At 42.1% G+C, this 26,095-nt stretch overlaps 1 protein-coding gene across 1 annotated transcript in view; it reads left to right on the top strand.

Annotated features, from left to right (window-relative positions):
• LOC133991724 (homeobox protein Meis1) overlaps positions 1-26,095 on the top strand; it is an 83,190-nt gene that overhangs the window by 38,572 nt on the left and 18,523 nt on the right. Inside the window, exons 8-9 of the mRNA XM_062430248.1 lie at positions 116-261; positions 19,563-19,639. Coding sequence (XP_062286232.1) covers positions 116-261; positions 19,563-19,639 — 223 coding nt within the window. The remainder of the gene's footprint in view (positions 1-115; positions 262-19,562; positions 19,640-26,095) is intronic.

Genomic DNA, 26,095 nt, shown 5'->3' with positions numbered 1-26,095 from the left:
TTCCTTCAAAATCGTATTTATTCCCTTTGAACGCAGAGGCACAGCGAATGCAGGAAGTAAACAAACTGTGTGTCTGATCTCTACTGTCTCTTCCTGTTTCCTTGTCATGTGACAGGTGATGGTCTGGACAACAGCGTGGCTTCACCGAGCACAGGGGATGACGATGACCCAGATAAAGAAAAGAAACGCAACAAGAAGAGAGGGATCTTCCCTAAGGTGGCCACCAACATCATGAGAGCATGGCTCTTCCAGCACCTAACAGTGAGTTGAATGAAACAGCTTTTGTTCTCCATAGTTCTAAGTTTCACATCACGTGTGCAAAGTGAACCTCACTTCACAGCCACAGGCTTTCTCGCTCTTTCTCTGGCTACTCTCACACACACATTTTCTATGTTTCTAACCCTGCTTCTGTCTCATTTGACTAACATACACTTGCGAACAAACGAACACTCATCCTCAGACACTGACACGCTCATTGACACTGACATGCACACCACCAGAGCCCCCCTCTTCTCCACAATGTATCCCGGTTTGTACGGCGAACACTTCAAAGACACAGGCCCGTGTAATCTGCCGGCAATCTCAGCAGCCTGTGCTCTCCCTCCTCATCTGCTGAAACTGAATAAGGTTGAAGCCAAGGAGCGACGCCCCTGGCCATAGCTGCTGCAGATACATAGATGAACCTTATTAAAAACAAATCTGTCATTATTTAACAGATGCCTGGGATGCTGAAAAGGCCTGTGGTTTTGCTTCATTTTCACCCGATTATAGCAGGGAATACCAATGCCGTTAGCACCAGCTGACAGGATCACATATTGTCTGAGTGGGAGAGGGAGAAAGTGGGAGGAAGATGCCAATGTGATTGCTAAACAGCCAATATAATGTTATGTTATTTAGCACAAGCTTCTTTTGATTTCAAACATCATCTGTTAACCAGCCTCAGTTTTAGCATTACTTGACATAATGCCAACATCTCTTAATACTCATCAAAGGAAAGAAGGAGGATAAATAGAAGCGTGTATGTTTAATTAAATTAAGTATACTGTAGTTTATAGGACTAGGGTAGCAAACAAAGTTTCCTTTCATCAATATGATTGAAAACAGTCAAAAGAGCAAACAGCAGGAAGAGGGGAGAAATATAAACTGGACAATGACAGAAGTTTAATTTAGAAAAGTAAAACTGCAGCTTAGATGGAGTTTATGTGTAAAGCAATCCAAAAAGCTTCAAACACACATCCTGTGTTTACTTTTGCGCTGAGTCAGATTCCCGATTACAATTTGAATCTAGTCCTGTGTTAAGGAAATAAGTTTCAAAACTAACTTCAACCATGCAGCCTTGCGTCACACAGATTCTGCCCATGTCAGGAGTTTGTGGAGAACACGATACAGTTTGGCTGAGTGGGTGTTGGTTTGGATTGCACAAGTCAACAGGGAGGATGCAGGGGAAAGTCAGTTAGCTGTTGGATTATGGATATTTCATGGGCTCAACTTTTTTTAATTTTTTTATTGTAGTCTGTCTTTGATGTTGTGCATTGTACAGTGGTTTCCCTTGTTTCCAACACTGTTAATGACAAATTGGAGGAACGTTTCATTTTGTGCAGGCAGAAATATACTGTATTTGTATACATAGTGTATATCTAAACACTCACATTTCACAAGCCCTCTTGGACTTCTGTTTCTCTTTGTGCTCTCCACTTTCCATCTGACCCCCCCCCCCCCCCCCCCCACCACCACACCTCCATCTCCCTACACACACACACACACACACACACACACACACACACATACACACACACACACACACACACACACACACACACACACACACATCATCATCATTGCACATACACACTAACCTCTCCTCTAACTCCTTGACCTCATCCCATACACCTCCGAAACCTTCAGGGCCACAGAGGAAAGGTGTTTGAAACATACACATTCCTGTCTGTGGAAATACAGTTCAGCACACATATTCAGTGAAACACACGCACACACACACAGCAACACACCTACTGTGTCATATTACACCATGAGTTGGGCTTATGGGAGGCTTCTGCACTGTTTGATCTTAAACAGTGGGAAGGATATAAGTGAGTGTCAAGGGAGCAAGGGAGTAGAGAAGAAGAAGAAGAGGAGGAGAAGGCGAGGAGGTGAACAGGGGGATAAGGATGATCCATCAGCTTTTTTCTCCTCCTAGGCAAAAGAGAAAGAGGAACTAAAACATGCACCCATACAGATAGACAATGCCACATAGTCTATATTGCTCTATGGCAGAAAACAGTGAGATGCTGCTGTTTTTGTCAGTGCAAACAGCTTTTAAAACTCTGAAGTAACTGAAAGGTTGATGGAAAAATCACTTCCAATATGTTTATCCTCCTCAGTGAAGCCAAATAGAAATCAAACCCAGGCACAGAGGTGCAACATCGTCTTTGTTTATAGGAAATGTGGTCTTAATTTTGAGAAACACTGGCATTAACAATACCACCGGTGTCAGATAAATGCTCGCAGTTGTCTCATTTGTTTACCCTAATCATTCTTCAGTGTCAGCATTAATTTAATCAGCATATGTCCGTATAAATGCCATACATACTGTAGCACCTACAATATGAAAACATTTACAGTATCTCTTACACTGGCAGTATGTTTCTCTTTCTCTGTTGGTACAAACATAAGCATGGGCAGCTGATCCAGGCTCATCCACAGCATCATCAGCTGGCCTGCCTTTGTTTCACAGAGGGATGCAGGATGTGAGTCTGGCCTCTTAGAGATAGACACAATGCCAATTAGACACACACAGCTGCATGGATGCACACACGTATGTACACACATACTCATGGCAAAGGGCTGTGGCTCCACACAAACCTAAGAAACTGAGTAAGGATCCCATTATTTCTAAAGCATAATACATATTCAATAGTGTGACACTAATGCAGAGATAATTGGACAGAAAATAACAGAATACAGTAAAATAAAATAGAACAGATTCAAGGAGAAGTCTGGATACCCATCTTGGTGTATTTTCTGTTATTCGCCCTCACACTTGGACCCTCAGGGGAGTTCCTATTGTACCGAAGCGGAAGGGGAAGGTGGGTGGCAAACTGAGGCTGCGAGTGCACCACCAGGGTAGGTGGTAGGTTGCATTCATTTTTTTAGGGTTCTTTTGAAGACATTTCTGCATATCCATCAAGGATGCAAATTGCCAGTGTCTTGTTCTAGCAAGAAAAGGAAAAAGAATTAAAGCAGGGGATTTAGGTTTTGTTCTTAGCATGGACACCAACTGTGGAAAAACGTCTGACTATGAGTGCCAGGGTCAAAGCCACAGTGCCTAGAGTGTTGAAGAATATTCCCATGTGCTGAGAGAGTGACGATGTAAAAAGGAAGAATAATGGGTGAAGACATGAGTATTGGAAAGAAAGGTTAAATTGAGCTTCTATCAGTTGTGTGATGGGTAGAGTGACAGATAGAGAAGTGATATTGAATTTGTGATGATGACAACAGTCACAGCTCGCTGAGTTCTCTCCAACACGCCCAATGAGCTCATATGTTGTCGACAGCACTTGTGGGACAAGTTCATCGGAAGAATTTGGCTGCTATGACTTGGAGCGACTACAAAACATTAGCGATTACCGCCTGTCACCGATGACCGAACCACGCAGCTCGCTGCCAGCTTGACATGCAGCTGCAAACTTGGTGGGAAACAAAATAAAGTAGGGGAGGGGGGGCTTTTCCACTTGTGTCCTCATCTCATTTTGATGTTTGTTTTCTATTGACATCCTCAATTAAACACATGTTGAGACTACTAACAAATCTGATGAGACACATCTGCCTTTCCACTCAACGAGCACACCTTTAGATGAGCTTGTTATCAATGGGGATGTGTGTAAACCTGTAGATGGTGATCTGAAATGTGCTAATGATTTCTAATTGGAAATAACCAAAACAGTATTTAGTTAAAAAAAAATTGAAGTTGTGGAATCAGTTCAACGGGAATTGCATAACTGAGCTGCCTTTCTGCTTTGTGTTACAACCAAAGAGAGGCGGCTTGAGATAAAGAAATAGCTGGTACTCAATCTCTGTTCCCGCTAACCCTCCTATTGTGCACTTGGAATCCACCCCCCCTCCTCCCCTCCTCCCCTTCTCACAAATGGTATTTTCTTGTTTAATTTAACAAGAAATGAGTAGTAAATGAAAGCTCAGGCCTCCAATCCCCAGTGCGCCCTGTGCTCTGCTCTGCACTCCCCTATGAAAAGGCAATTTGTGAAATTATGTGATAGAGTAATTAGATGGAATTCACCCCCGCCTCCCCACTACACACACCACCGTTATCCCTGTTTAGATTGTTGCCTTGCTAGGTTTGTGTGCACGCGTGTGTAGAAAGGGAAAGGAAAGGCAGAGGGGGGGTTTGGCATTCAGAGTGTTAGCATCGGTATATTAGCCTGGCAGACTGGGACACACTCTCATACACATTATCACTAACACTCGCTCATTCTGGCTCTCCTCCCCTCCTATTTGTACACAGACTCAGTGTAACGAGGGGCAGCCGTGATCGCAGCTCATAAAAGAAGCCAACCCGCAAACCCTCAATGAGCTGCTTTTCTTCCCCTCCTCCTTTCTCCCCTTAAAATGTGTAAAATGCACAGAGAGAGAGAGAGTATAAAAAATCCAACTGGAAGGCATAATCCCCCGTTAATACAATTAGAGTCTAATTTAACCGCTCATGTACGCAGATGTAGCCGAGCTGGGGGAGCGCTGTTCCCCCCCTTGGAAATTTTTTTTTTCTTCAACGCAGCAGTGTGCAGCAGGGGTTTTGAGCAGAAACAGGTGTGAAAAGCGATATAATTCATTTCTGCGCTGGCAGAGGAGGCCAGGAGCCTTGCTGTTGTGGGCCCTGGGTGGTGGAGGAATCCAGGCAGGGTGTGCAGGGTGGGCGGGGGGTGACGGGAGGTGATAGATGGATGGTTGAATGGACAGATGGATGGATAATGTGCTGCTCAATAGAGGCAAGATATCCATTGTATCTTAGTGGTTTAGGTTGGGATTGAACAGAACATAACAGAGAAGACCAAGGCAGAGTAGATTCAACTCTTGTCACACCAGGTTAGAAAATTGCTTTCTTTAGGTAGGAAAAAGGTCTTTGTTATTTTTTTGTGATGAATTTGTGTTGCTACAACCAAAAGGACCACTTCCAAGGAAAAAACATAACGGGTATCATTTAAAGTGTACCTTTGATCATCATAGAGAAACTTACTATTGTATTTCATTGTTTTGTAAAGAAAAAAAGATAGGGAGTATTTATTAATATGAACATTGTTACTGCAGGACAGTGTGAACAGAAAACTTACCAGTTTCTGAACTTCTCAGCGAGGATATCTGTAAAGCTTCATCTCAACAACAGAAGGGGAAGTAACAAAAAAAAAAACCTTGAGGTCAGAGTTCAGCATTGCCTCAGATGCCATTAGTTTTCAGCTGTTTATTGCTGGAGCCTGGACATGTCAGCACCCTGGTCACCCGCGGCAACCCTGACCTGCAAGGATGTTATTGTACTGGTCCGTCCAGTTTTGCAGATGCAAAATTGTCCACGTTTTTATTCTTAAAATAGTCTATGCTTATCTGAAAGCTACTTTTGGCCTGTTTTGCCTCTGTTACACAGTAAGGTTGAAAGGAAGGAAATGTTGAAGAGAGAGGAAAATGACATATGACAAAGCTCCCATGCTTGATTTGAATCCAGAACACAGAGACGTTACATGTATTTGTCTTCATGCGTATGACTACGGTTGTCCTGTGATTGTTGTTAGACTTGTTTGTCTTAGTTATCCGCTGCACAAATTAAGTTTCTCATGAAAAATAATTTCAATTGACCATCCAAGCCACCAGGACGCCTCGGTAATAGCTTTGAAAAGATATCAGGAAGCGAGCTTAAAAGGAGAACATCAGCTGACTTTTTATATGTGTTTTCATTCATTTATTCATAAACGACAACAAAGGCACGATGTCCATCTTGATACTGTAAAGTAATATAGTGGCCTATGTGGCCTGGTGTCTCCGATTAGGTCTTAATTCAATCTAAGTGGCAGTCAGAATCTTAGGCGCCACTGCATTAGGATTTCAAAGAGGTCCTAAGAGACGACAGACAGACGGACAGATCTGCCAAAGGCCTGGCGTGACACTGTGACGAGACAGAGCGGCAGAGGAAAACAAGAGACAAGTTATTCTTATTCTCAGCATTTTTACTCTGTTTCAGATACTTTATCTCTGGGAATGGAATTGGCTTTGGGCTGTGTGTTTCTGTGTGTGTGTGTGTGTGTGTGTGTGTGTATGGGAGTGTGTGTAAGGCCTTGTGTTTGTGTAGATGTATGTGTGATTTCTTTACTGCATGTCTGTGGCTAATAGCGTGTGTGTTGTGTATGTGTTTGTATGAGGGCATTTGGAAGCAATGACTTGTATGTACCAATCGCAGGAGTGGTTGGTGTCAAAGAGGAGGCAGCTGAGTCAACCTGCCTACCCCCACGACATGAGCGCACGCACGCACGCACACACACACACAGACGCACACACACATACTGTGCCCCAACCCCCACATTACCCCACACCTTGTAATGAAAACATCATCAATTACCCCTCTTGACAGGCCCCAGAGACCAAAGGCAGACAGCTCTCTTTGGGGGCTTCTCTTTGTGGACTGACCCTCACAGACACACAGACATGCTACTCATACACTAGCAACCATACCACAAGGGCATATGTGCGTTGTGTGTGTGTGAGAGTATGTATTAAAAGCTGATTGGCTGATGACCCATCTTTTCCATCAGGGTAGATAGCGATCCATGGGAGTGGATAGTAGATAGTGAGACCGGTCCATCTGGTGGAGGTGTAGGGGGCAGGAAGTGTGTCTGTATGTGTGAATGTATTTGTGTGTGTGTGTATGTGGGGTACTGGGGGTTTTGATGGAGGGGGGGTGGGGTTATGGTACGGCCGGGGCAGAGGGAAGCCATCAGTCCTGACATGGACCCCTGAAAGGCCATCTGTTTCATGATTGATGGATGAAATGATGGATGGATGAGTAGATGAAGTAAGGGATACAGTAGGCTGACGCATAGCAGATGAAGGCAATTTGGAGGAGATCTATCAGTTTGCAGAAATATCAAGGTGGAACTGGTACTTTTTGCTTTTTATGATATTGGATTATTTCTTCTTTTACTATTGTTTAAAAAATCAAACCACCTATTTACTTTTCTGATTTAGTTTCTTCACTTAAAGTCAGTTTCCCAGAGATTACCTTACCCTGGTACGGATGTGGTTTATGTATCCTACTTTATACCTGCCAGTCCACCTTAATGCATTTCAGAAGTTTGGGTTTCCATGGTTTTCAGTGACAGTTTCAGAGGTTTTTCCAACATGCCAAGACTTTGATTCTGGTAAAACATTGCATACTTGGAATTTTTCAAAATAGCTCTTGTATAAATATCAAATTTAAATAGTATTGGAGCATTTCCATCAAAATCTGTCTGTTGGAACTCCTATTGGTTCAATCTTGGATACATGCTACATGGAAATAATTCTTCTAATTTGTTTGAAATTTCAGTTGGTTGGGTTTTATCACATCGCATGTCAATCATAGAAAAACCTAAATGGCACAGAAGAAGAATGTTCCTTGGCTTCAAAAATATCAGAAAGATGATATGAACGTTTTTTAACAAAGAATAAAGCAGTCGACCCAGACACCCCTAAGGTAATTTTATGTGTGCTAAGTTGGTGATTGTTTTTTCTTGTCAGATTTTTGTCATATGAGGAAAGTCACACTAATCTCATAGCAGGCAGTCCAGGTGGTCTTGTGCGAAATGATCTCTGTGGACACGCATTTTAGGTAGTATATTTCCTTTATCCCTTTACATTTCTTTAAGCGTTTTAATTCAGCGTTTTTCTCCCATTCTCGCCTCTCTGCCTCTTGTATCGTTTTACTCCTCCATTTATAAGCCCTCAAGGGCAGTTAACTTTTAATTCATGTCACCTTTGAACTTTTTCAAAATGTCTGCGATAGATCTAGACGAAAAGCAAGCACATGTGTGTGTGTGTGTGTGTGTGTGTGTGTATGTGTGTGTGTGTTGTTCTGGCCTTAGTCAGGGGCGGGTCAGTGTGTTTCCTTGAGAACGTGAGAACTTTACAGACCCTCAAGGTCGGTCAGTAGCACTGGAGGGGATCACCAGTTGCAAGAGATCTAATATAGCTTTCTAGAACACACACATACACACACACACACACACACACACACACACACACACACACACACACACACACACACACACATACACACACACACACGGATCAGTTCATGTTCAAATTGTAGGCGCTTCTTATTTGTTGTTTTTACAAATTACATTTTTACCAATTGTGAGAAAAGACAGACACAGAACCTAATTTTGACTCAGCAGGCTAAAACCTCTTTTCGATGTTTTAAAATTAATTGTGTTTAAATCATAAAGATTAAACATCAATGTGAGGAAATATTTAATGTCACCCTTTATTTCTCAATTACCTTCTCACTATCATTATCACCTCCCTCTTATTTTCTCTTTGTCATCCTTCTTCTTCTTCTCATGTCCCCCTTCCCCCAACCCTCATATAATTTCATAGTTGGGAAACTATGAAACAGTTCAGTGTGTGGTTTCATTGTTGTACGTCAGAGTGATTGATGGCTTCATGCTGGAGCTGTGTTTCACACTAGTTCTATTTTTCATTATCGGCTGTATGTTATAGCCTAAGTGTGTATGTGCGCATGCATGAATGTGTGTGACTGCAGGGTGGACAAAGGCCCAATAACTCAGATATGTGAAATCCTTCTTGGTTTGGTACCCTCTAATCAGTTTACAATGATCTGCAAATCCGAAGAAGAGGCTCACTCTCATCCCGCAGACACACACAACCCACACCCCAGAACACGTAGATACATACACACACTTTTACATAGGCCCACAGCAGTGACGTTAGTGCCTGGGTGGGGTGTGGAGTTCCCCACCATCACTGTGGTATTTATTGGAGAGTGAGTGGCAAGTTGGAGTGTGGAAGAGTCAGGGAAAAATATTGTCACAAGTCTGTGGTTAGCTTGATGGAATGCTTCTATCCAACACTTCAAGATCAGCAATGTTAGCAGTTTAGCCACTCATCTCACTGTAGGCAAATATGTAACCTCCAAAATACTTCCCTTTTTCATTTAAAACCCCTCAAATGAAGATTTAGCAGTAAAAAATGTTTTTACCACCTTTCAAGTAACAGAGTTTAGCATAGCTTCTCCGTGTAGCATGATTTTGTTCGGCCAGTGATATATTAACTCTGCTAAGTGTGAAATCACATTAGCGCTAGCTGTTAGCCATTATCCATTAGGCTGTGTTTGGTGATCCAGAGGATTGTGGGATCTTTTCTGGCTGGAGTCAGCAGCTCAATACCTTTTACTTATAACTGCAGCAGCCTGCCCTAGATACATTTGGTGTGTGAGTGTGTGTGCATCTGTGTGTGATTGCATATTCAGTTGTGATATTATTTGTATATGTCAGCTTCATGTCTCTTTTGTAAGTGCTAAGTGTGAGTGTGTGCATGCCTGTGTGGCTCAGTCCATGCATGTGCTCTTTGGAGCCTGTGGATTTGCCGTCGTGGTAATCAGTTTGCGCGTTGGCTGAACTAATTTATCAATTCAGTTCTTCCCACTTGTACTCTCTCCCATGCGTGAACCTTCTCTCTTTTCCCTACACTCTGGCTCAGACAAAACACTTTTTTCTGAAACACCATAAGGGTCTCCTATCTTTTATGCATGCCTTCTGCCACTGTGACTTCTCTTTCTCTCCTTTCTTCCATGACTCCTTGTTACAAAATGTTTCTATAACATACAGCCATGTTGCTCAACATTTGAATGGACTTGAACCACAATATCATAGCAATATTGGTGTTCTTGTGCTGTTTCAAAGGATTAGAGAGAGAGATGTGATTTATAGATAAGATATCATGTGACATCTATTTATAACTTATTATTTTACATGTACTTGTGTAGTTTTCTGCATAAAACACTGGAAGGCTAATGATGCATAGAAGGTATGGTCATAGGCTGGTAGTGTGTTTACACTTGGGTTAGGGATAGCCAGGTGACCCAAGTTGCCCCTGTGGACACGGGCGATCAGGTGTGTGGTTGTCTGCATGGCAATGTAAGGGCACCTGTGACACACACACACACACACACACACACACACACACACACACACACACACACACACACACACACACACACACACACACACACACACACACGTAAGCATGTGTCAGGATGTGTGTGTTTGTGTGTGTGTGTCCAGTGGAGTGAGAGAAATCATAGCTAGTGAACCAGGTGGTGAATGCAGAAAGGCAATAACTCACGGTGGAGAAGTTGGGCAGAGCTGAGGGCTGGGAGAGGAGATGTGGTGGGAAATCCCACGTCAACACACACACACTTTCATTTTTCTCATTTTTCACTGTCCTGTTTTTCCTTTACTTCTTCTCCCTTCTTTCAAACATGTTTGTGTTCCTGAAACCTTCACATCTTTCCTTTTCAATACTTTGTCTTTCAACACAACACATGTTTTAGTGCTTACCACTAAAATACATGTATGTATTTTTTTTTTAGCTTTCTTCTTTTCCTCTCCTTCCATTCTTTCTGTGGCACGCTGTTTCAGTGTTAGTGATGGCGGGGGGGAAGTGAGCAGGGCTGAGGGTGCTGCTCACTTGTTTGTTACGACAGATTAAGTCATTGATTTGTAAAAGCGGTGCACTGATGGAGAAGGCCCTCTGCTGCTGAAGATGAGGAGGGAAAGAAAGCAGGAGAATAGAGGGAAGCATTTGGCCGAGGAGAACCAGTCGAGATCATTGAAAGTGATGTGAAAAGATGAGAGTTAACATTAAAGAGAGGAATTAGGTGGTGGAGGAATAAAACAGGGGAGAAAAGGACGCAGCGTGAGATAGTTTAGCCAAATGCTAAATATAGCACAGAGGGATGGAGGGGGTGCGTGAGAAAGATAGGGAGATAGATAGACGGGATGAAAGAGGGAGGGGCGTAGGTGCACTTTGAATGACAGAGACGTCAGAAAAAGACAGAGAAGGGAGGTAAAGTGAATTAGCTTCATCTTTCAATAGCATGGCCTACGTCCTCCTTCCCTCTTATACTTGCCGCTCCAAAGAGCATAAGGGAGCAATTGTGAAATACCTTTACCTAGTTTCAGCATTCCCTCAACCCAGGTTCTTTTTACCCCCCTAGGGGCCAACGGTGAGTTTCTAATTAAAACGTCGGGGGGCAAAAGGGTAATTATGATAATAACATAATAATATCGCCAGGGTTATTAGAATGTTCTGTGGTCCCCAAATTGCTTCCTCAGAGAGATCAGATTTCAGTGGCATTACGTAAAGTCGAATTTCCTTGAAAGTCAGGTGAAATGAAATGGATTCCCTCTTGGTCGTGGTGCAATCTGAGAATATGATTCCCTCTTGTATGTCATGAACATTGAGTCTAAAATAAGCCCTTTAGTTTCTCACCACAATGACATATCCAACCCCCCCTCACTTACTTACTCAATTTAGTCCAAGCGGTTTGTGTGGTTAGGTTAGTCTACCTGTTTGTTTATTAGTTTTTGTTTTGTTTCTTTGAACTCTCCTGTAGCAGCACTTTGTTCGCTGCGGCCCTGTGTAACGAGCTCTGTGTATTGTAGATGTGTGTGTAACAAGAGAACATTTGTTTTAAGCTTAGAGATCGCTGCTAGCTCCAAGCACTGTAGCTTGGAGCTAACATGCTGGTGCTCTGAGGGGCCTCCCGCTGTTCTCTCTCAGCTTTCTGTGATACCTGACTGGGATGAGGCTGTGTGGATCCCTCCTACTCCCCATATATACACCCCCTCCATCCCAGGCAGCCCTAAGGCTCCCCACCTCCAGCTGTGGCTGCCGTTCACTGCGCCGCTTGGTGCAAGCACCGATTGCTTTGGAGTGCCTCCCCTCGCTCAAATAGGCGGTAATTACGGGCTTAAAGAGGTTTAGTGGTCCAGCAAACTACATAATCACCCCCTGAATTAGCCCCAGCTCATCAGCCTCAGTCCAACGAGCAGCGCTTACCACTAGCACTAGCTAGCATGCTGCACCCCCTCTTTATTGCACAGAGGGAAGCACAGCAGCAGGTGTTGTGCAACATCCGGCCCCCTTAATAAATTTAGCCTCCCCTGAGCTGGAATAGGGAGGACTAATGAAGCACGCCCTCGCTCTTAGTGAAAGCAAGCGGAGAGTACAGACACCACACATTCAGCAGACAACATCAAATGCTTTCCTTCAGTATCAACAGACCTCACCCTTTACATTCTGTTAAACACAACAATGCCGCACTTTGTTAAGACTTGAGACTTGATATTCATGTGCATACATGCCATAAGCCTCAGTATACACATAGGCCAGAGACCCACCCAACTGTTAAGCACACGGATGGTTGTCCACACCCTGTATACGAACTGCTACAGTAGTGGCTTATGCCCTGCATTACGTTACGTGCCGTAATAGTTTTTTAAAAAGCGAATGATGCTAATCACCAATTATCATAGTGGAGAAGCTGGTAATGCTGTAGCCTACATTGTCTAATCCAGTTTGTACTAGAGCTTTAATGACATACTTTTCACCCTTTTCCTCACCAGCTAACTAGATTTATCTCATTCCCATAGGCAAGAGCGCTGTGAGATTTCCCTAAATCAACAAAAGCTGTTTTTCGAGAAGGAAAATGCTCATTAATGAATGAAAAGCCTAAGAACATCTGTTTTTTTCTCCATTTTCTTTATCTCCAGAAGAGATGGAGAGATTTGATGACAACATTTTTTTTTTGAAAGGGGGTCCCTTTGTCTTTTCTGGTGTTTACATCGAAAAAAAAAAGTGATGGTGAATTATTCATGGTATAAGATTTGAGATGGTTTAGCGTAGTCCAATGCCATTGCGCTTTTTGCTCTTTACATCACTGAGACAGGGGGCGTATATTGTGCTCAGACTTTGCAGAGGGTACTGTGAAACTCTCATCCTGTAGTTGGTTCATATGAGTCTCTCAAAAGATCTGTTTTTGCTCTGTTTTGTTATTTTGCATTGGAGCAGCCTGAATCAGAGGAAATTAGGTTAGGGGTGCTTTGTTTTTTTCTGTTGTTGTTTTGTTCACTCTCACTCCCTTTTCTTTTTTCTTTAATCCCCCCTTTCTCCCAGAGCCAGGTTTGTTGCTGGGTCCCTGCTCCCTAATGAAGTCAAAGGGATGTCAGTCGATGCCACCTACACAGAAAGGAATTTGAAATGGCGTAGCTCTCACAGCGCAGCGTGAACACACACACACACGCACACACAGAGGATGAAACTTCCACTGAATGAGCAAGACATTTTGGAAATTGGAAGCTTGTTGTATGAAATACAGCAGGCTTACAGTTTGGAAGGCTTGTTTTAAAGTCTGCACATGCTCAGGGTTCTGGGCATTTGTTGTTAGCATAACAATGTGCTTGCCTCCCCAAATATTTAAGGTAATCTCATACACGTCTGGCAGGAGCAAAGCTACACTTCCAGTAAACTGTGTGTTCATCAGTGTGTGTGTCAATGTGTGTGTAAGACAGTTTGGTATGATGCCCTTCTGGCCAAAAAGGCCCCCGGATTAGCCGTGAGGCATTCCTGATGGGCAGCTCGGTTTCCACGGAGATTTGACCTGGGAACAGTGAGGGGAAGAGACCTGGCCAAACCAAGGTTGTTCACTTTTACCTCAACTGCCATGCCCCCGTCAACAAGCATGAATGTTGGTGTTTGCTATAGCCAGCGAAGTGTTTCAGGAAGTAGGGGTTTACAGTGTTAAGACAGTTAAGTCTCTGTTTTAAGTGCGCCGAATAAAAAGGATTAACCCAAAATATCTTATCTTATCACGGAAAGTATACTTAATAAAGTTGTTGCACATAAACAAATTGTTTACTGGGATTCATTGCATTTTCTGGCATCCGATGCCTTGTGGCAAATCCCAACCATCTGGCAGTAAATTAAGCTAACTCAAAATACCATTGACCCATGTCTGTTATCCACAGATTGTGCGGTGTCATGGCCTCTTTTTGAGCAACATCACATGACTGTGACAACATATGATTTTCCTCTCTCTTATTCCTCTCTCCATCCTGTTTCATGGTTGCTGTTTTATAAAGGTAATGTGGCGTGTCAAGCCTTTTTTAATGGGATGCACACAGGCTTGGGAAGTGCGGCTTTAAATAGAAATATATGCACGATAACACCATAACACTAATGGCTAAGGAACGGGATGGAGTAGACTGTGGCTGTACTGAATTGGTTACCAAGGGTAGAGTCACACACATAAAGATGGAGATGTAATAGTGAAATGCAGGCTTTCATTTAAAATGCAGTATATATGATTTGAAATATTTAAACAAAGTTATTTGAAATTCATCAATTCATTTTACTGAAATGCGAGTAGGGGAGTAGTCAAATTTTGCAAAACTGAAGTGTGTAAAGGTTTCCGAATTTTAATACTTAGGTTTTTTCCATCTTTAAATCAAAAATCAAATTAAAAGTAAAATATTTTGAGCGGTGAGGAGGAGAAACAGCTGGAGAGAAAGAGAGAAAAAGGGAAAGAGAGCTGGTTTTTGCTGAGGAGGCAAGATGAAGAGAAGGGAGAGCAGCAGCAACATAAAAGACATTTCTGAAATAGCCCTCCCCTCGTGGTGAACTGGAGCTTCCCCGGCAAAAGAGTGACTCAGGCTCCTGTTTCTTCCTTGCTTGTTTCTTTTCCATCCTCCTTTTATCTCTACCAGGAGACTAAGTTGAAGCTTTATTCAGTGTAACAGTTTCAAGAATAAGAATTAGGGAGCTAATACCCTTATGAAATTCATTCTTTCTATGTCTCTAAAAGTTTTAGTGAGTTATGTTCCTTAAAATGAGATTAAGATTTTGGTAGGACAGTTTGTCCCATAAAGGGTCAAAGGTTCAATTTGCACAATAGCCACGTGTCTTGACAAAGTGACCTTGAGCATGGCACCAAGCAAATAGCTGCTCCCATATTGTAATCCGCTCTAGTTTCAGGTTTCTCATAAACAGAAATGCAGAGAACCAGAATCTCTTGTGAGAAGATTTTAAGTTACTTTCTTCATATTTACACGAAAAGAGAGCATATTTTACAGAACTGTATCATCATCCAATCCCGATAAAGCTTTTGTTCCAAGCAAATGTTAGTTGGTTTTATTGGGCATTAAAAATTAACATATGCAATCTATAAACTCATTACTGTTGTTTTTGTTCCATCTTTAATGCACAATTGATAACAATTGTAATGGTTGAAATTGTTTTCTACCACTCTGCCTAGAATAGTTTTTTTCCTGGGTTAGGCATGGGACAGAGGGAGTAAAGAGGGGTCTTGCAGAATATTTATGCTCTTATCTCTTTGTTAAACCCCTGGGGCTCCAGATATCCATTTCCATGTCTCCTCCCCTGCCTCCTTCTTCCTTCTCCCTCTCTTTCCCTCTTCTCTCCCTCTATCTATCCCTCTCTTGTTCTTGTCTGAGGGGTCAGAGAGGAAGACAGTCAGACAGGGAAGGGATGTTACTGATGCTCTGTTACTCACCCACACACACGCACGCACACACACACACACACACACACACACACACACACACACACACATACACAGAGATCCATGCACGGCTGAACTTACTCGAAGCCCCAACAAGCTCAGTGGCTCAAATGAGAACAAACACACACATAAACTCTCAGTCTCATGTCCGTGCCACAGATGAACTTGCTAATATGAATACATGCAAAGAAAAGATCAGACAAATGGTCAAACAACACAACAGACATTCACGCGCACACCCACGCATGCACACTCACACACACACACACACACACACACACACACACACACACACACACACACACACACACACACACACATACACACACACACACGGATTGATAAGACACACAGAAGAGAGAGAAGCAAAACCACACACCCCTCCTGGCACCCACATGCTCAGCAGAGAGCAGCGAGCAGGGTGGAAATTCTCATGAAAGGAGTTGTATATTTGGAGAAGACATATCATTAAGATAGGCGGAGGGAAGAGGGAAGGGAGGGAAGGATGCGCAGAAACTTTCCATCTGCTCTTTTAAAGAACATGTTATTGCTTTTCTCACTAAAGGCCTTTCTCTCTCTCTCTGTCTCTCTCTCAACCCGCTGAATCACAGCCAAAGGCCGTTAAGACACCAAGAATCACTCACAGACAATATTAAAACTGGGCGACTTGTTGCTGAGCAAGAAGCTAAATCACAGTGTTTTGACAGATAGGAGCTAATTTGGCGGTTTAGAAAAAAGGAGGACAAAAACAGTTTTAATGTACTGGCTTTCTGGTAATCTCTTCCTGGTAACTCTTCCATTATGTGTGTGTCATTTTCTATGTGAAAACTCCAGCGTATGTAGCACTTTTAAAGTTGTAATCGGTGTAGTATGCTGTGGTTGGAAGATGTTTTCAGACCCATTGCTTAAACTAAAGGAACAGTGAGTCCTGCAGTCACAATTTCACTCAAGTTAAAGAAATATTATCAGCAAAATACTACTAAAAATGTACAAATGTAAAAGTACATGTTATCAACATCAGAATGGACCCTGTCAGTGTTATATTATTACATATTAGACTGTTACTGATGCGATTTATGCTTAAGCAGCAGTTTCATGTTGTAGCTGGAACTAATTTTAACAAATTTATACACTATTGGACCGTTTGATCTGTGACATAATCATGTTATAAGATTACAAGAACCTCAAAGTGTAAATATACTAAGTTACCTTCCACCACTGGCAGGATGTGTGTCGCAGAGAGTACACTCATGCCAGCACGCACATTTTTTCCCCAGTTCTACTGTCTGAGATTGAGATTGCGTGTGTGTCTGTCTGTGTGTGACTAGTTGTGTATATCTTTCTGTCTGCGTGTGTGTGCTGGGAAGCTAGAGGGAGGGAGGCATTAAAACAGGGTGTATTTGTGCTGTATTGTGGCCCCTGGCATGGCCGCAGACCCCCGATATCACGAGGCAGACACTCCTGCTTCCACAGATCTACGACACGTAGAATGGACACATTTGTATTTTCATCTTCAATCATCTTTGTTTGTTGAGAAGAAAGACTTTGTTACTCACATGATTAGCTTTAGTATGTCAGCAGTGTCTGCATGTGTCTGTGGGTGTGTTGTCTATATGTAAACTGCAATATCAAGACATCAAATGACACAAGTTCTAAAGAGTAATGCTTTCTCGCTTTCAACACAGACACTGTACACACAAGGGCAGGCAAGTGGCTCCGCCAGATTTCCAGTTATTTTAATTCTGATATTATCTGATCAGTCTACAGTATGGAAGATACTTGTGCACGCACGCACACACACACACACACACACACATAAAGGCACATAAAAATGGAGTGGACACAAATTTGGCCGGAGGCGACAATGCAATTATAACTCAGCGCATGAAATTAGCCTCCTTGTGTTCCCATTCCCCACAACCAATCACATGGACAAGGAAAGGCTGGGAAAAAATCAGTCTCCTCTCTTTCTCTCAGCTGGGTTGTCCCAGCCTTAAACACAATCATGTTCATTATGCACTGAAAAAACTGAAATGAAAAAATGAAAATGCTGGCGCCGCACTGATTTTGCACGTCTGATTGACTATTAAGTGTGTGTGTTCTTGTTAGACATACAGTATATATTATACAGTAGTCACATGTAAAGCAACTATTGTTCACTATAACATGAGATACATGTAGCTCAAAACGCACATTTAGCCACGCACTTATTTTGTTGTGGATTTGCAAGTTTTATGTAATAAAAAAAAAAGATGAATGTGAATTTTTGGTGAAGTTTTACATTTCTGCATATTGCAGCTGCCATACCACTGAAATGGTTCTCTTTTAGTATTTAAAGAAAGTAAAAGTTACCTAAAATATTTTTCTTTTTGACACATTGTTTGACACATTGTTTGAAATGATACAGAGAATATATAGCGAATTTTCTGACAGTGTACATTTTTAATTTCACTGTAATGTTACATAAATTACTGGTTAGTACATGATTTTTTTTCTTTTGCAGAATTGATTATATAGCAATATTTTATGATATTTATGTATCTGTTCTTCCTTTCCTAAATATATACATACCATTTTGGAATATACATATTTCTCCAGTTCGTGCTCTCCCCTCAGCAATCTATTCTCTCCCCCGCTCCCCTACTCCTCCCTCTTCTCCTTCTTTTTTATGGCCTGCCTATGGTGTTCAGCACAGTCCATGTCTTGTCTCCGTCATGAACAGGACATTGTCCTCCACGAACAAGGCTCTGTGCAACTGTGATACCCCCCTCTCTAATATAAATCAACACAGTCCCCGAGTTCACATTTATCCAATTTATTCATTCTATATATTTAAACAGGTGGCTCGACTTTAACTGTTCTCAGCTGGCTTCTCGAGGAGGGAGGGCAGTCAGTAGTTTTATTTAAAGACTGGGACTTGAAGTCAGTTAGGGTTGTCTTTACAGCAATTGAACTGATGTTTATCCTGCATTTATGTGTCATATTTATGAGTCCTCAAATAAACAAAAGATAATCTCAGAGTGAGGTAAAATAAGTTTTCTTGCATCCGTGCAAAACATCTAGTTTATACAAATTTCTCAAGAAGTGGCATGATTTTTAAAATATTGAGGGTTAAGAGAAGATTAAAAAAAAAAAAAGTAATTTGAATTAGCTCTGTGTGAAAATGTATTTACACTGAAGGAATTTAATATTTATATATTTTTTATCCTCCAGCTGATAAGATTAAAAGACTTGATGAGGGTGGCTATGTTTAACTTTAGAGAAAATCATACCTCCTTCATCATACCTTAAAGGTTTAAGCTTTCCTACTAACACTGCAGTTTATGATTCCACCAAAGTGGCAAACTTAACAGAGTCATTTTATTGTATCAACTATTATAAGGATAAAAGCAACCAGCAGCAATAAAGACAGGAGATTTTACATTGTGTTGTCTGTATTCCATCAGGTCAATGTTACATATTCCCCGTTCTCTGATTACATATGCAGCAGGGTGAAAGGGGGGCCGCCGACGTGAATATATTTGTGTAAGAGGCTGCCTAATTACCAGAGCTGGTTCTCCACTTCACTTAACTTTCTAATTGGCTTGCCTTTTTGGCTGCCATTAATTACAAGATTTCATATTCCATTAATGATCGAGGGAGAGAGGCACGTTGGCGTGCACATACTCACACACAGTACTTACAGTATACATCCAGACATACACACACATACTGACACCTACGCACCAGTGAGCATGAGCACACGTCTCATTTTCTACCTCTCATTACGCAGTATGGTTCTGGTATGTGTAAACTGTGTAAATCAAACCCCTTTTTTAAAGTAAGGGGCTTGAAACAAGAAACAAGAAGTTTCTTGAAACAAGGAGTTTCATTAAACAATTTATGGTCAGTCTTTTTTCATACGTGTTGTCTTTCTCTCCTGCAGCATCCCTACCCATCAGAAGAACAGAAGAAACAGCTGGCGCAAGACACAGGCCTCACCATCCTACAAGTGAACAACTGGTAAGTCATTTCAGAGTTTACATGCAGTCGATTTCAGGGGTTTGTTCCCCCAGGCTATCCCACTTCTTAATGATTGGAATTAATGCCTGCACTCCACCCCTTTTTTTCACACACACACACCACTTACCAAATCATCCTCACCTAGATCAATCCATCTAAAGAGATATGGCCTGGAGTGATTTTCCAAACCAACAGCCTAACCAGCCCAAACATGAGCATCCATGTTAATTAAGAGTCAAACTATCATCTGAAAACATCCAATAAAATCATCCAACATGCACAAGTTATACAAGAATGATTTACTGGAAAAGTGGTAGCTCTGAGACTAATTACAGGGTTTATACTTTGACTGACTTATTTTGGGGTTTGTGGCTTTTTCTACCATTATCTTTCACTGTGATTAACATTTGTTTTAATCAGCTGGTGAACATCTCATTTAACATTTATTCTCTCTTGATAAAACTTTAACATTTGTTCCCAGTTTATGCAGCATATTATCATTGCAGTCAGCTTAAAGTTTTCAGAGATAGTTTAACATGCACTGTAGAACGCATAACGCATTTAGCATTATAAGGTTCCTTGTTAGCGAGGAGTTTGGTTCAGAAGTGCAATGCCTGGTTGCTAACCTGCCTTTGCAAATTAATTCCCTGTAAGTGCCAACTAACCTGTTAATTGGACACAAGCATGACTTGCCGGGGCCATAAAATAAGGTTGCTAACTAGCCGTTTTAACCTTAGGTTCCACTGTAAAAGGTAGAAAGGGGCCCTATGTCCTTGTGCGGCTAGTCTTATCAGAGAGATGGCTATCAGCACATGCTTAGTGTTATTAGCCATGTCTAATTAAAGGGGCTGGAGTCTGGTCAACTGAGGCAGGGCCCAGGCAGAGGGTGTTTGATCTGAGCGGCCCTTAAAATAATCCTTGAAAGTATCAGTCAGTTGCTAGGTACGAGCATGAAAGTGGAGACTGCAGAAAGGCAAAGAGCAGCAGGAGCGAGAGAGAGACAGAGTCGAAGAGCCAAACGGGGTGAAAAATAGATGAAGAGAAAGAGAGAAAGATAAGGAGAGAGGGAGAGAAAGAGATGAGACATGATAAATCCCCATTACCAGCAGTCTAATGATGTTAACATTATTCCCAGCCATTGTTCAATCTGAGACCTTAGAGACAGACGTTAGATTAGGGTATGGTGTATCAGTCTATGGAGAATTCATTTTATACTGGGCCAAAAACAACACACGCACATGTACATACACACACATATACGCACACGCACGCACTGGGCCTCCTGACCAGAGGGAATCCTGTAGAGGTTATCAAATCACGTGACCCCCCCTGAAATCCATGGGGGATCAATTCTTACAGCTGAGATAAAGCCAAGTTGTGTGTGTGTGTGTGTGTGTGCGTGCGTGTGCGTGTGCATGTATATGTGGGTGTGTATGTGTGTGCGAGAGAGTCAGACAGAGAGTCACATGAACAGTAGCTTGGTCACTTAGGGCTGACTGTGTGCTCTCATTTTGTTTGTTATTTTTATTGGTAGGGGGATAGCAACATACCCTGAAGGTGTGTGTGTGTGTGTGTGTGTGTGTGTGTGTGTGTGTGTGTGTGTGTGTGTGTGTGTGTGTGTGTGTGTGTGTGTGTGTGTGTGTGTGTGTGTGTGTGTAAGACCAACACACACTGTGTAAATCGTGGGAGGTTAATCTTGGTTTGTGGAAGATGTGTGTGTGTGTGTGTGTGTAAGAGAGGGGAACCGGGGGTGGTTAATCTAAGGGGTATTAGCTGTTAAACCCTGCATGCTGGGATCCCACTGCCCCCTCACATTTTGTTGTATTCAAGTGTGTGTGTACATGAGTCTGTTTGTGTGTGTGTGTGTGTGCATGCATGCTTGTCCACAGGCGTATTTCCATGCACGGTTCTTTGAGCGAGCGAACAGTACATTGTAGCATGGAACGCTGATCGAGTGGGAAAACAATATAGTGAAGAGACACATGGTGACAGAGGGATAAAGACAAAGAAATGGAGAGAAAGAAAGAATGAAAAGAAGAGAGATGGAGATAGGAGAGAGATAAAGAATGGATCACAGAGAAGAAAGAAAAAGAAAAAGAGACAATCACAGAGAAAGAGAAAGAGAGAGAGAGGTTACGTTAGGGGAACTGCCATTTCACAGGCATGTTGTTGTGCTGGTTGGGAAGCCCTGTCATTGGGTGTCTCCATAGCAACCCCTGGTGATGTTACCTCCTGACCCACTGATTTGGTGAAGTCAATTTCCCTAGCTGTGATTCTGTTTGTCAGTGCTGTTGAAGAACACACACTTGCGCGCACACAAACACAAATGCGTGCATGTCTAAATTATTCGAGTCGCACACAAACATACCGTACACGCACATACACACATTTTATCAAGCGTTCACTTGCACCAAATCAGGTCTACAACTGTGAAATCAAGCCAAAGAAGACCTCAGAAGGCATAAAACACTTAGTGGGAGTGTGTTTCACGGTCATACGCAGGCGATCGGCGGTGGATTCATGTTGAATGACCGTAGATGACCTGCTGGGTCATCCATGTATGTTGACCCAACAGATGATGAAAGACATGGACAACTGAAAAAATACAATGCACAGTTCAATCCTCACATGTCACATATATGAACACACACTCTCCTTTGCTTTCTGTCTTATTCTGTACACACATCTTTTTGTACACATGTTCAATGTGCTTTTCTTCACATAATACTCATACACCCACATACTGCCTGTCTCCCTCTCTTTCTCTCTCTCTCTCACACACCATAGACATGTTAACACACATGTTGGTGTGTATTATTGATGAGCAAGCACGCGGTAGGGCTCAGCAGATTAAATAAAAATGCTAAAGGCCGGCAAGGGGCGCAGATCACTCATGAATTATTGGCAGAAATACGCTGCACCAGGGAATCTCAATTTGAATGGAGAAAGTAAGTGTGTGCGTGTGCGTGTCTATGTGTTGTATTACATGTGGCACATTTACAAAGCAAAATCATATATTGTGGTTTGCACACATACTGCACACACCCAAATGCAAATACAACACATCCCTGTATAGTAGCCTAAACAGTATACAGTGTACAAACACATAATGCAAAGTCACACTTCCTTGACAAGAGCAGGGAATTTGCACGCAGTATAAGGCATCCATACAGCAGGCACACACACAGATAAGTCACCACATGACACAAACACACACACTTACGCAGACACTTTTTTAATGCTCAGGCAATTGAACGTTCAACAATGGTTTTTAATGATAGGCCCACAATAGAGTTTTTTCACAGCGCACATTTTGACTGGTAAAAGCAGGAAAAGCACAGGTGGAGCTGATAACTTTAATGATGAGCCAGTTCAATTCAGGTGTAAAAGGAAGCTGAACCATCACGCTCTACACCACAGTCATGAACTTATTAAAACTAAATGGGATTCAGCCCCTGTTAATGTTATTAATTACATGTGTGCTTTTCCTGCTTCAACATGTCAAAATATATCTGCTGTTAAAAAGATGTATTATGCATACTTACAACATTCTGTACAAGCCAACAATATCTTGATAGATTCATGTCTGTTAATAACATTGTGATACAAATGTAAAATGTCAAATCCAAAGTAATAAATTAAACACACAGAGAAAAGACCGTTTTGTTGATCACATTCTGAAGTGGTCAAGAGATGTGTGGGATTTAACTGTTAACACTTCATTATGGTTTGCTGGCAAAAAACAACAAAAACACAATTTATGTTGTGAATAAAGCCAGTTGTAAGGAAAACCAAACCACCAATACTGTATATATGCAAATGAGAAACACATGAAACTCTGAGCCTCAGAAAGAAAGAAATGTGTCTCTATTTTTGCAAAATCAGTGACCATAACTGAAAAGCCCACTTTGTGGATATATAGGTCAGTAAAGAAAGAAAAGGTCATTAGATCACTTTGTTACCAATTTAGCTCTATCAATGCTCAAACTGTTCTTGAGCAATACAACCCTCTACCTGCTTATGCACTGTAAAGCATTCTGAATAAGAGCAGAAGCTGAAAGCTCAAAGCGTAACATATAAAATGTCTTTCTTTCTCTCCCTACTTTCTCCTTCTCTGGTTATAGTCAGTACCTCTGCTAAGTTCTCCTAACGCTCCGGTGATGTAAAAATCGATGGCGAGGTCATCAGGTTTCCCTTGTTGGCTGCCCCTCCCCTTCCTGCCTGCAATTTAATAATGCCCCTTTAAAGGCAGTGTTTAAGCCCTGCCGAGCGATTGTTTTGTCAATAAGACCTCCTTTTACGAACGTCTTAAAAGCATAGACAGGGAGAAAGCGAGGGAAAGAGAAAGAGAGAGAGGTAGTATTTAAGAGGGAAGAGTGGACAGAGGTGGAGGCTACTTAGGAGAGAGCAGCGTGGCACGTACATACATATCGCTTATCGGGTTTCTGAAAGGACGGGCAGAGGGAGAGCAGAGGAGAGGAAGAGAGCAAGTGAGAGGGGGAAGAAAGAGGGACTGGCAAGCGGGTGAGAGAAAAAGCAACATGACTCAGGAGAAGAATATACTGACTGTTGGTTTTCTTTTAAGTTAATTGCAATTGTGTGTAGACAGTTTGATTAATTTGCACATGCAATAAAGATGTTAATGAAGCAAACTGACGTTAAGAGAATTCAGATTTATGCATATTTTTCTTAAATTTTGATTGTTGAAAGAGGTTTGAAATAAACTCTCTGATCAGACAAGCTTATTTGAAAGAGAAAACAAAAGTAAAGTAATTCCCCAGACTCTCCTTACAGACCAAAATCCTGTTTCAGCTTTGACCATACTTGCCACAGTTGTGCATGCACAGTTTTTCTCTGCACAACGAGGAATCATTACCAACATTTTCTGTGCACACGCTTCTGGTTTTACCGCCAGTTAAAGCAATTTTCAGATAATCAGGTTAAACTAGTGGCTTGTTTACAACTTATCTGATTTACTGATTGGGTCCGACAAAGCTGTGAGATGTTGAGCACAATGCTATTAACAATAGAAATAACAGAAATGAGAATAAGAAAGAACTTGTAATAAACCGGACTTATTCTTCAATTATATGAGAGAAAGACAAACCGGTTGAGTGAGATGAGTTACATGGTTCAGTATGTTGACAGGCTGGAGAAACAGAGAGAGAGAGAGAGATGCTGGAACTTGTTCACAGAAAGATTTTTGAGGTGTGTGTGTGTGTGTGTGTGTGTGTGTGTGTGTGTGTGTGTGTGTGTGTGTGTGTGTGTGTGTGTGTGTGTGTGTGTGTGTGTGTGTGTGTGTGTGTGTGTGTGTGTGTGTGTGTGTGTGTGTGTGTGTGTGTGTGTGTGTGTGTGTGTGTGTGTGTGTTTTGGAATTAGCAGGCCCAGTTTCAGACCGTGCCCTAAAGCTTGGTTCATACACTGCAGCTCTGTCAAGTTGCTTCAGCCTGAAACTCCCTGACATTACGGCAAATACCACACACACACACACACAGACACAGAAACAGAAACACGCATTCACACACACATACACAAACACATGAACTCACACTTCACACTAGTTACGACCTCAACCTCAGATTTCAGCACTGAGTTAAAATGTGAGAATCTTTTCAAAAACAATATTTTATTCTCCCGGTTTGAAGTGTGTTGCTACCAATCGCCTTTTACAGGAATCTTTAGCTTGTGCAGACACGACCCTGTCTTTACTGTATTATGTCAACAGAAATACGTGTGTGTGCATGTGTGTGCTTATACACATATAGGTGTCCATGTGCAAAGACACTGAACTGAGCACCACCACTCCTCCCCCTTCCTCCCTCTCACTCTCTCTGTTTCTCTTACATCACAGCACGCAGCCCGAGGCCAAACCTGCATTTCTCTTCACTCGCGCCTCTCTCTCTCTCTCTCTCTCTCTCTCTCTCTCTCTCTCTCTCTCTCTCTCTCTCTCTCTCTCTCTCTCTCTCTCTCTTGCTCTCTCACTCTCTCTCTCTCTGTCTTTTTTATTCCCTCTTCTTGCCCCACTCCTCTCCCTTGCTTTTCAACCTCCTTTTGTAGTAGGAGACGGGGGGGGGGGGGGGTCGAACACATGAAAGGCGGCAGAAGGTGAATACGAGGGTCTGTGTTGAAGCACACATGTCCGCTGTCGCTCTCCGCCATCAGTCAGTGGTTGTTCTCACGCTGATGTTTTCTTGTGTTGATCAAACACTTTTGTGAGGTGAATGGATATGGAACAAGTGATCTGTGCCAAAATTAAATATCTAGGAAAAATAGGACACCTACTCCTACAATTAAGAGGCAGACAACTGACACTTATTTCATGCAATTAACACGAGTGATAGTTCTATGTAAAGGATTTTGTAGACGAGGCATAAAATGAGGAGGTTAACAGACAGTTTAACTGCTGGCATTGATGCACATGAATCTTATACAATTGATCAATTGATTGGTTACTTT

This window comes from Scomber scombrus, chromosome 12 (assembly GCF_963691925.1).
Source record: "Scomber scombrus chromosome 12, fScoSco1.1, whole genome shotgun sequence".
NCBI classification, from domain to species: domain Eukaryota; kingdom Metazoa; phylum Chordata; class Actinopteri; order Scombriformes; family Scombridae; genus Scomber; species Scomber scombrus.
This window is presented reverse-complemented; position numbering and strand designations above follow the sequence as displayed.